Consider the following 12,706-nt stretch of genomic DNA (forward strand, 5'->3'; position numbering starts at 1 on the left):
GTTTGTTGGTAATGAGGATCACCCTGTGGCTAAACATGCCTTGGTGCACGGCCAGCACATCTTGGCACAGTGTTACACCGTCCGGGTTATCTGGATACTTCCCACTAACACCAACCTGTCAGAACTCCGGAGATGGGAATCTCCGCTAATTTCTAATTTCAATTTGCCGCCGCTCATACCTCACCTGTCTTTCAACTTCATCTTTGCCTCTGTACATCCGCCCCGACTGACATCTCTGCCCAAAAAATGCCCAAACTCTTTGCCTTTACAAATGTCTGCTTGTGTCTGTGTATGTGTGGATGGATATGTGTGTGTGTGCGAGTGTATACCTGTCCTTTTTTCCCCCTAAGGTAAGTCTTTCCGCTCCCGGGATTGGAATGACTCCTTACCCTCTCCCTTAAAACCCATATCCTTTTGTCTTTCCTTCTCCTTCCCTCTTTCCTGACGAGGCAACCATTGGTTGCGAAAGCTAGAATTTTGTGTGTATGTTTGTGTTTGTTTGTGTGTCTATCGACCTGCCAGCGCTTTTGTTTGGTAAGTTTCATCATCTTTCTTTTTAGATATATTTTTCCCACGTGGAATGTTTCCCTCTATTTTATATATATATATATATATATATATATATATATATATATATATGATATGACCTATATAATTTGGGAATAAGAGTTATAGAATTACAAATATGCGTCGTCTATTCAAACACAGGAACACATTGTATACCGTTCTAAAAAATATGTGTGGTTGTGACATCATTGTAACCAATGTTTCATTTCAAATCCTATGAATTCATAATCGTGCATCCTCAGTGAACCTTTTAGTGACTGGTAGTACTTACCACTACAGTATCACAGATTATTATAATTTTACATCCAAAGTATACTCATATTCTAATGTGCTACTTGTGCATTTGTAACTAATCAGCATAACAACAAGATCTAACATAAATGCAGTAAAACGGTTATAAGATACAGAAATGTTCATGTGGCAGAAGTGTGAAAAAGGACTGCTAGTCCCAAGTTTCAAAATAACTTATTTTTCCTGAGAATAAAGTATCTGTTGAGTAACATTTAACTCTAGATTCAGGCATGCGTTACATGAAAACTTTTGACAACAAGATTTGATAGTAGTGTACTGAAGATTTACATGAATGACAATATTAATTTCAACTTAAGGCAAAAAAATAGGTATTTTTATAGTTTTAATAGCCATAGTCACGAGAATCATATATACTGTATTTTTTCATATTAAAAATTCAAGGCATCCATAAGACTGTCAGTCTTCGGTGCAGTACAGCATATATTCACTACACATTTTATAAAGTTGTTACCTTTGTTGTGTGTTAAAAGTTAGTTGTTACCTTTGTTGTATGTTAAAAGTTAGATTTATTGTATTTGACTCATGTCATGGATAAATAATTCTTTCAGGTTGATGGTGAGCTGATGCTGGCACCAGGATTCCCGGCTCCTCCCAATACAGACTATCAAGGTTATCATGCATATATTGGTAAGTATCTGTATGCTACCATACATCAGTTGTGTAAATGTCATCTAGATTATCTTATAATAATGAATCTGCAGTCGTTATTTTCTATGCAGGTATTTTGAAATTATGATACTATGTTTTTCATTATTACCATCACAAAAGATGGGGGAAAATATCGCTTTTCAGTATATTTATTTTTACCACTTTGAGGGTTGGCTTAGTGGTTTAGTGTATTGCTGCATGTAAATGCATCCTTTCAGGAATATGAAAGAAATTGGAAATAAATAAGCAGCTAACTAAACGCCATGAGGCATCTAGTGTCTGTGTGATGTTGACTGATAATTGTGTCATATCCAAGAGGACTAGAAGCCATAAGATGCAGACTGATCAGTGTATTTTGCCTATGCTGTTATTTTACCACAAGTGTGGAGAGTCATGTGGCTAATACACCACTCCTCTGGTTGATATAGTCACTATTTCCAGATAAGAGTTCCTTCCTCCAGTTCAAGTAGATTGTCAGATGTTCTCATGAGGCTGAGTGCACCTTGTTCCTATCCTTCTGCAAAGGAAAGTTTGTTGGCAGTGCCACAAATTGAATCTAGGTCTTCCAAAATGCAATTAGGCATGATAACTGTTCAGTTGCAGTATCTGGCCATCACCAATCATTCTCATTAGCATATAAATCCTCCCTGGTATGTTTAATTCTTTGTGTTCTGTCTCTCTCATGTGTCTTTCATATCTGCTTGTAACAGGATTCTGAATGGCCAGTTATTTAGTTGTGCTGCGTTACTGTTACTCTGATCAATCTCTGCTTTTGGTAATTTCATAGATATTAGGCCCTTTTATCCCTCTTGTCTTCTGAATGTTTTGTGACAATTTTAATCAGGCAAATACAAAAGTATGGTTATATTATTTTTTTATTATCTGCTTTGTGATATTAAATCATCACACTGAATCCCCAGAACAATTTTCACTCATTGATAAGGTCACTTTGAATAATCATATGTGCATATTCAGAAGAAAAGTCATCTTCTGGAAAATACTATACTGAGAAAGAGAACTTTATCTAGTTACTGAAATTTTTTCTTCAGTTATAGATAATGTAATGTAAATTATTTTTCTCTTCTTCAGATGAAGCAATGCCCCCAGAGTCCCCATACTTGTATGGTTTGCATCCGAATGCTGAAATTGGTTTTCTGACAACAACATCTGAGAATTTGTTCCGTACAGTATTTGAGATGCAGCCAAGGGATGCTGGGGCATCTGGTGGTGCTACAGTTACCAGGGAAGATAAGGTATTTTCCTAAGACAAATGTCCAAATTTAATATGTTTAAATTGAGTGAAAATATAAAGAGATATTATTAAAATAGTAGATGAATTAATAGAGGGAAACATTCCACATAGGAAAAATATATCTAAAAACAAAGATGATGTGACTTACCAAACGAAAGTGCTGGCACGTCGATAGACACACAAACATACACACAAAATTCAAGCTTTCGCAACAAACTGTTGCCTCATCAGGAAAGAGGAAAGGAGAGGGAAAGACGAAAGGAAGTGGGTTTTAAGGGAGAGGGTAAGGAGTCATTCCAATCCCGGGAGTGGAAAGACTTACCTTAGGGGGAAAAAAGGACGGGTATACACTCGCACACACACACATATCCATCCACACATATACAGACACAAGCAGACATATTTAAAGACAAAGAGTTTGGGCAGAGATGTCAGTCGACGCGGAAGTGCAGAGGCAAAGATGATGTTGAATGACAGGTGAGGTGTGAGTGGCGGCAACTTGAAATTAGCGGAGATTGAGGCCTGGTGGGTAACGGGAAGAGAGGATATATTGAAGAGCAAGTTCCCATCTCCGTAGTTCGGATAGGTTGGTGTTGGTGGGAAGTATCCAGATAACCCGGATGGTGTAACACTGTGCCAAGATGTGCTGGCCGTGCACCAAGGCATGTTTAGCCACAGGGTGATCCTCATTACCAACAAACACTGTCTGCCTGTGTCGATTCATGCGAATGGACAGTTTGTTGCTGGTCATTCCCACATAGAATGCATCACAGTGTAGGCAGGTCAGTTGGTAAATCACGTGGGTGCTTTCACACGTGGCTCTGCCTTTGATCGTGTACACCTTCCGGGTTACAGGACTGGAGTAGGTGGTGGTAGGAGGGTGCATGGGAGAGGTTTTACACCGGGGGCGGTTACGAGGATAGGAGCCAGAGGGTAGGGAAGGTGGTTTGGGGATTTCATAGGGATGAACTAACAGGTTACGAAGGTTAGGTGGACGGCAGAAAGACACTCTTGGTGGAGTCGGGAGGATTTCATGAAGGATGGATCTCATTTCAGGGCAGGATTTGAGGTGGTCGTATCCCTGCTAGAGAGCCACATTCAGAGTCTGGTCCAGTCCCGGAAAGTATCCTGTCACAAGTGGGGCACTTTTGTGGTTCTTCTATGGGGGATTCTGGGTTTGAGGGGATGAGGAAGTGGCTCTGGTTATTTGCTTTGTACCAGGTCAGAAGGGTAGTTGCGGGATGCGAAAGCTGTTGTCAGGTTGTTGGTGTAATGGTTCAGGGATTCCGGACTGGAGCAGATTCGTTTGCCACGAAGACCTAGGCTGTAGGGAAGGGACTGTTTGATGTGGAATGGGTGGCAGCTGTCATAATGGAGGTACTGTTGCTTGTTGGTGGGTTTGATGTGGACGGATGTGTGAAGCTGGCCATTGGACAGGTGGAGGTCAACATCAATGAAAGTGGCATGGGATTTGGAGTAGGACCAGGTGAATCTGATGGAACCAAAGGAGTTGAGGTTGGATGAAAATCTGGAGTTCTTCTTCACTGTGAGTCCAGATCATGAAGATGTCATCAATAAATCTGTACCAAACTTTGGGTTGGCAGGCTTGGGTAACCAAGAAGGCTTCCTCTAAGCGACCCATGAATAGGTTGGCGTACGAGGGGGCCATCCTGGTACCCATGGCTGTTCCCTTTAATTGTTGGGATGTCTGGCCTTCAAAAGTGAAGAAGTTGTGGGTCAGGATGAAGCTGGCTAAGGTAATGAGGAAAGAGGTTTTAGGTAGGGTGGCAGGTGATCGGCGTGAAAGGAAGTGCTCCATCGCAGCGAGGCCCTGGATGTGCGGGATTATTTGTGTATAAGGAAGTGGCATCAATGGTTACAAGGATGGTTTCCAGGGGTAACGGATTGGGTCAGGATTCCAGGCGTTCGAGAAAGTGGTTGGTGTCTTTGATGAAGGATGGGAGACTGCATGTAATGGGTTGAAGGTGTTGATCTACGTAGGCAGAGATACGTTCTGTGGGGGCTTGGTAACCAGCTACAATGGGGCGGCCGGGATGATTGGGTTTGTGAATTTTAGGAAGAAGGTAGAAGGTAGGGGTGCAGGGTGTCGGTGGGGTCAGGAGGTTGATGGAGTCAGGTGAAAGGTTTTGTAGGGGGCCTAAGGTTCTGAGGATTCCTTGAAGCTCCGCCTGGACATCAGGAATGGGATTACCTTGGCAAACTTTGTATGTGGTGTTGTCTGAAAGCTGACGCAGTCCCTGAGCCACATACTCCCGACGATCAAATAGTAGATGATTAGATAGTAGTAATGTTATTAGATGTAATATATATTAATTGATTGTTTAAGAATGTTTGAACCATTGAAAATAAAGGTTTTTGATTTATTTCCATTTGGGGAATATACAATTTGGATCTTTGTTCTAAGCATATGTTTTATCCTTCCTCTATTCATATACGTTGGTGTTTCCTGAATTAAGCTCAAATCTTTTGCTTCAATAGTAGAAAAGATTGTAAGCATCTAGATAATAATTGTATACTGTGCTTGATTTGGGAAAACCTACAGGTTGAATATCATAACAGATTTTATTTGTAAGAGAAACTGTGACTGTTGCTAAAATAATCATGGAGTTTTTTCTCCACTTACGTAGGCCTAGTTAGTGAAATTTCTTATGACCAATTAATAGGATGTGTTTGGAGCCATAATAAAAAATTATGGTACATGCACATATTTAATTACATATAATTACTGCTGTCAGCTTGAACATAATCAGCACAACCTTTTCTAGTGTGTCTTTTACCTCTCCCACTATTTTCCTAGTTATACCTGGTAGACTTCTACATAGCACAATTCTCACTTGCTCCATTTGTTCATTATATTTTGCAGACCAGTAAAATCTTTTGCATGAAAATATCCCTGTGACCAAAACAGCTTCATCATAAATAAGACCACATTCTACACATGAAATTACAATTCCCTAAACTGTAACACATTTCCTGAAAGGAGAGAAACACTGATTTATACTCTGAAGCACCAAAGAAACTGGTATAAGCATGCATATTCAGATACAGAGATACATAAACAGGCAGAATACGGCACTGCAGTTGGCAATGCCTAAAGACAACAAGTGTCTGGTGCAGTTGTTGGATCGGTACTACTGCTACAATGGCAGGTTATCAAGATTTAAGTGAGTTTGAGCATGGTGTTATAGTCGGTGCCCGAGTGATGGGACACAGCATCTCTGAGGTAGCGGTGAAGTGGGAATTTTCCTGCACGACCATTTCATGAATGTACTGTGAATATCAGGAATCAGGTAAAACATCAAATCTTCAACATCACTGTGGCCGAAAAAAGATTCTGCAGGAACGGGACCAACAACGAATGAAGAGAATTGTTCAGCATGACAGAAGTGTTACCCTTCCGCAAATTGCTGCATATTTCAATGCTGGGCCATCAACAAATGTCAGTGTGTGAACCATTCAACAAAACATCCTTGATATGGGCTTTTGGAGCCGAATATTCACTCGTGTACCCTTGATGACTGCATGACACAAAGCTTTAGGCCCCACATGGGCCTGTCAACACCAACATTGGACTGTTAATGACTGGAAACATGTTGCTGGTCAGATGAGACTTGTTTCAAATTGTATTGAGTTGATGGAAATGTATGGGTATGGAGACAACCTCATGAATCCATAAGCCCTGCGGCGGCCAGGGTGGCCGAGCGGTTCTAGGTGCTACAGTCTGGAACCATGCAACCGCTACGGGCATGGATGTGTGTGATGTCCATAGGTTAGTTAGGTTTAAGTAGTTCTCTAAGTTCTATGGGACTGGTGTCCTTAGAAGTTAGTCCCATAGTGCTCAGAGCCATTAGCCCTGCATGTCCGCAGGGAACTGTTCAAGATGCTGGAGGCTCAGTAATTGTGTGGGGAAGTGCATTTGGAGTAATATGAGACCCCTCATATGTCTAGATATGACTCTGACAGGTGACACATACGTAAGCATCCTGTCTGATCACCTGCATCCATTCATGTCCATTGTGCATTGCAACGGATTTGGACAATTCCAGCAGGACAATGTGACACCCCACACATCCAGAATTCATATAGAGTGGCTCCAGGAACACTCTTCTGAGTTTAAAAACTTCCACCGGCCACCAAACTCCCTAGATATGGACATTATTGAGCATATTTGGGATGCCTTGCAACGTGCTGTTCAGGAGAGGTCTCCACCCTCTTGTACTCTTATGGATTTATGGATAGCCCTGCAGAATTCATGGTGTCAGTTCCTTCCAGCATTACTTCAGACATTAGTTTAGTGCATGCCACGTCATGTTTTGGCAGTTTTGCATGCTCACTGGGGCCCTACACAATATTAGGCGGGTATACCCATTTCTTTGTCTCTTCACCGTATTTTGAAACAACATCTGCATCTATTGAGAGAAATTCCAGTGAGAACTGAAGTATTTCATTGCTGCAGCAAAAAAGAATGCATATAACTTAATATTTTTTCTCCACATGCTGGAGAAAAATGTGGTATGCCTCAAGTGGTAATGGAAATGATGCACTATTGCCTTTCCTTTTACACAGTTTTCCCAGTGGGAACCTTAGACTATGGTTTAAGAGTTTTGGGGACTCTGAGTCAGCTACCTGGAACACACAACACAACAGAAAGAAACTTAACAGTCACCCTCAGTCAAACTAGGGACTATGAAGGACTAGCATTAAGTAGAAGATACTTTAATAATTGGACAATTAGTTAACAAAACGAAAAAACTTTGCTCTAGATGCATACCTATGATAGTATGTGGGCTAAAATTCAAGAAGAGAGAGGGGAATGAAAGAACAAGCCTTATGAATGTAAAAAGAATTAACTTTACTGCGAAATAAATAACCAAAACAGAGGCAGTCTGTTTAAATGTGCATATCTCTCCATATCTCGTTCCAGTATGTTTAAAAGTGCACATCTCTCCATATCTTCCTTCCTTCCTTTCCAGTGCTTTATATGCAGCCAAAGCCGGATCAGGACTAATATGGGACTTCTGCAGTTTTGAGGAGAACCAACTGTACCTGTATATTGGCTGTTATTACAATGAGGTTGCCAATGCCAAAAATATTTTAAAAGCTACTGTCAGAAACACCCCCCCCCCCCACCTCCCCCCCCCCCCCCCCCCCACCCCCATATACTCCTTCTGTCTACGTCTACTGTACTGCATACAATCAAATGCGACAACATTTTTAATAGTGTTTGCACATCATGTAACTGAGGCAGGGTATGGGAACCAGCCCAATATTTACCTTTTGGGGTGTGGAAAACTGCCTAAAAACCACATCCAAGCTTGCCAGGACTCTGTTCCCCATTGTCAGTCTGTGTGGTGAACTTGATACGGGGGTGGAATGCCTCCCCATGCCCTGGAGGGGAGCACTTTAACATGCTCAGCTATCTGGGTGGGTGCACACTCTGCATATCTGTGTAATCAAATTCTGCTGCTGAGTAAAATTAAATACCATGTTGCTTGACATGCTTTGATCCTCCTTATCATGCTGTCCACATGGTGGTGATGTTGCAGCTCACACAGATCACAGTCTTCAGTGACATTCATCATGTCATCATCCAGTGTTTGAGGAGGGTTCCTGTGATGATGCACAGTAGGTTTCAGCTTATCCCAAGTATGCTCAGTTGGATTCAGGCAAGCAGTTACCCCAGGCTATTTTTTTAGTTGAACCCTGCTTTCTAGAGGAAGGTGACCAAGAGGTGAGCATGGTGTACTTGTGCATTGTCATCTTTAAAGCTGAAGCCAAATAACTATTGATAGTGATGAGAGGTATTTGACATCCATACAGGAGTTTGTGGCACAACTTGACAAGAAGAAGGGACCGGTTGGTAGGACATGTTGTGAGGCATCAAGGGATCACAAATTTAGCATTGGAGGGCAGCGTGGAGGGTAAAAATCGTAGAGGGAGACCAAGAGATGAATACTCTAAGCAGATTCAGAAGGATGTAGGTTGCAGTAAGTACTGGGAGATGAAGAAACTTGCACAGGATCGAGTAGCATGGAGAGCTGCATCAAACCAGTCTCAGGACTGAAGACAACAACAACAACATGATACTGCCACACCTCCCTGCTGATCACACGAAACTGGATGCCTAGGAGGTGCATTAATGTGCAGCCACCTCCACACTCTCTGTGATGATCATCAGGCATCAGACGCATCTTGCACTTGTCAGTGAAGATGACTTGATGCCACTAATTTTATTGCATTCTCTTTTGGGTACCTACATGCCATAATTTGTAGGTAGCATTCAATAGTTGGTACTGTTTGTCATGTGCTACCACTAAAAGGGAGACCAGCAATGTCTTGTGCCTTCTGATTGTGTTTGAATGCTGAAATGACACTGCTGTGTTGTACGTTAATTCTATGGACAACTTCCCATGATGTCAACCCTTCTTCCCACGAATTGACACTGTGTGCACAGTCTAGGACTGAAATGATTCTTCAAAGCATGTTGATGGACTGAACAGTGTATGGAAGCTGCACTGTTCTGTTTACACCTGGAGACACTGCACATTCTGCTGAACTGTACTGAGAAGGCAGGGTTACTTTTATCTCTGTTACACAGATGTGTATAACTATGGCCAAAACAGTATTGATAAAGAAGCTTACATAAAAAAGCAATGCACATTATGAGAAAGGTACAAAGTATTTTATATGAAACTCACTGAAATACTGGATATTTTTACTGTTGACAAAAAAAGGAAATCCCATAAAATCTTTCAGAGATCTGTTGGAAGGAATGGACATCATATTTAAAAGGGAATATGGTCTGAGGATAAACAGAGAAAAGAAGAAACTGGTGAAGAGCAGTAGAAAAAGGACTTACGACTTGCTCAACACCAAAATTGAGAATAACGTAACAGCAGAAGTCAAAGAATTCTCCTATCTAGGAAACAAGATTACACAGGATGAATGAAGCAACGAAAATATCAGAAATACACTGACAGAAAACAACGGCAACACTGAAAAATAATTAATGTGGAGTAATGAAATTTTGGGAATATGTCTAGGTAACATATTTAAGTGATTAACATTGAAAGACCACAGGTTAATTAAGTGCACGATAAGCTGTTGCAAATGTGAAATGCTGGTATCTTAATAACTGCTGTAACAACCAGAATGTAGAATGCAAACATACATTCATTGTGTTGTACAGATGTCAGCTGGTGGGATGGAGTTCCATGCCTATTGCACTTGGTCGATCAGTAGAGGGACAGTTAATGCTGTTTGTAGTTGACTCTGGAGTTGTCACCTGATACTGTCCCATACATGCTTGACTGGAGACAGATCTGGTGATTGAGCAGATCAAGGCAACAGCTCGACACAATGTAGATCATGTTGGGTTACAGCAGCACTGGGTGGATGAGTGTTATCCTGTTGGAAAAACACATCCTATAATGCTGTTCATGAGTGGCAGCACAACAGGTCGAATCATCAGACTGACATACAAATTTACAGTTAGGATATGTGGGATAACCACAAGAGTGCTCCTGCTGTCATACAAAATTGCACCCTAGACCAAACTCCAGGTGTAGGTCCAGCATGTCTGGCATGCAGACAGGTTGGCTGCAAGCCGTCAACTGGTCTCCTTCAAACGAGTGCATGGCCATCACTGGCACCCAGGCAGAACCAACTTTCATCAGAAAAATCAACAGACCTCCACCCTTCCCTCCAATGAGCTCTTGCTTGGCACCACTGAAGTTGCAAATGGAGGTCGTTTGAGGTCAGTGAAATGCTTGCTACAGGGCATCTGGCTCAGAGATGTCTTCGACGTAACCAATTTGTAACAGTTCATTGTGTCTCTGTCGTGCTAACTGCTGCTCAAATTGCTGCTGCAGCTGTAGTGTGATGGGCCAGAGCCGTACACCAAACACGATGGTCTTTCCTCTTGGTAGCGCCATGTGGCTGTCTGGAGCCCAGCCTTCTGGTGATCACATTCTTGTGACCACTGCTACCAGCAGTCAAGTACAGTAGTTACATTTCTGCCAAGACTTTTGCAGTATTGCAGAAGGAACAATCAGCTTCTCATAGCCTTATTACACAATTTGTTCAGACTCAGTGATATGTTAATAATGGTGTCTTTGTCACCTTTAAAGACATTATTGACCAACATCAACTCACCACGTCCAGTCTCAAAGATAACTAATGCTCACGACTGTTACATCTTAAATTTAAAGCAAATCTGATTTGCATCCTCATGATTGCACTTCTAGCACCACTCTTATGTGATTGGCTTGAAAGTGGAATAGACATTATCTTTCAGATGTAGAAACATGCCTACCAACTTTCATTTATGTTGTGTAACTCAATCTTGGTGCTGTGATTTTTTCCCATCAGTGTGTATATGACCACTTGGGCCAGCAGAGCAATTTTCTCTGATGTTTCAGCAGACATTTGTAGTTTAATTTTTGCAATCTGTAGCTGGAGTCAGCCCAAACAAATTCTACTCATCACGTCTATCACACAATACACAGTGTCGACAGAAGGCACCAGCTTGTTTCCTATTACAAACAAAACAATTTTTAAATCAAAATTTTATGTGCCCATTCAATAGAGCAATCTCAAATTAGTCTAGTGTGTTTTTTGTTTTATTAACAGGAACAATAAAACATGAAGAATAATCAGTACTCAAACAGTGATTGAGCATCGCTTCTGCATGGCAGCAGCAGTCAGTGTGGGCTAGGACACTGCTAGAGAACTGATTAGTCTTTTGTGTTTTACTGTCTCTGTGAATAAATATCATAAGATGAATATTGCCCTTGACTAATTTGTGACAGTTCTGTTAAATGAGCATTTAAAATTCCACTTTAAAAATCATTTCATTTGTAATGGGGAAAAAGGGGTGCTTTTTATTGACACTGGGTGTTGCATGAAATAAGTTATGAGCAGTATTATATTCAATAAAAGAGTTCTAGTGGTATTAATATTAATACTGTAATGAAGAAAACGGTCTTGACAGTCTGTGTCTGGTGCACAGTGTGGAAGTGAAAAATGGACCATTGGAAATGTGGTGAAGAGGAAACTGGAAGCATTTTGAAATGGGGTGATATCAAAGAATGCTAAAAATTATGTGGACAGATAAAGTATGAAATGAGGAAGTAATGAAAAGAATATCTGACAAAAGAAGTCCATGAAAGACTCTTACAAGGATATGGGGCAGGTTAAATGAATATCTGGCACTAGGTAAAGCAGTATAGAGGAAACACAGACTAGAACATGAAAAACTTATTATAGAGAACGTTGGGTGTAGTAATTAATGGAAAGAGAAGCACAAGGCGTGAAAATATGGAGTACAACATCAAAGCAGTAAAAAAAATTGATATTTTTGAAAAAAAAAACCTCTGTAATTCCAGGTGATTATTATTTTAAAAAAGTCTCTGTAGCTCTAGGTACATAGAGATAACAGATTAAGTTTGTGAATCATCTTCATGGAAATAAGAGACGATAGCCTATGTATTTATATGAAGACAATTTTGTTTCAAAGTGAATATTTCTAGGGTGTGCCTCTCAAAATCAATTAAAAAAGGTTAATGTGAAATTAATGTAATTAGTATTTATAGGCTTGCTCGCAATTCTGTGAGCAACATATACGTTACAGGCTGTGAGTTAACATATTCATCATCATAATGTGGAAGCTAACAAATTGTTTTCTCAACTACAGTTTCGATGGTGCAACATTTAAATAACAAAATACAACAGCAGAAAGCACAGTCTATACCTAGAATCGAATGTGTGGGGCCTGTACTAGATAGGACTAAGATGGGATATGCTCATAGAATGTTTAACAATAAGTACAGCATGAATTGTCACTGATTTGTTTGACACATGGGAGAGCAACACAGAGATGCTGGAAAAAGTGAACTGGCAGACACC

At 40.8% G+C, this 12,706-nt stretch overlaps 1 protein-coding gene across 1 annotated transcript in view; it reads left to right on the top strand.

Annotated features, from left to right (window-relative positions):
• LOC124606003 (dynein beta chain, ciliary) overlaps positions 1-12,706 on the top strand; it is an 809,537-nt gene that overhangs the window by 756,224 nt on the left and 40,607 nt on the right. Inside the window, exons 77-78 of the mRNA XM_047137965.1 lie at positions 1,428-1,506; positions 2,617-2,780. Coding sequence (XP_046993921.1) covers positions 1,428-1,506; positions 2,617-2,780 — 243 coding nt within the window. The remainder of the gene's footprint in view (positions 1-1,427; positions 1,507-2,616; positions 2,781-12,706) is intronic.

Source organism: Schistocerca americana, chromosome 3 (genome assembly GCF_021461395.2).
Source record: "Schistocerca americana isolate TAMUIC-IGC-003095 chromosome 3, iqSchAmer2.1, whole genome shotgun sequence".
Lineage (NCBI taxonomy): Eukaryota > Metazoa > Arthropoda > Insecta > Orthoptera > Acrididae > Schistocerca > Schistocerca americana.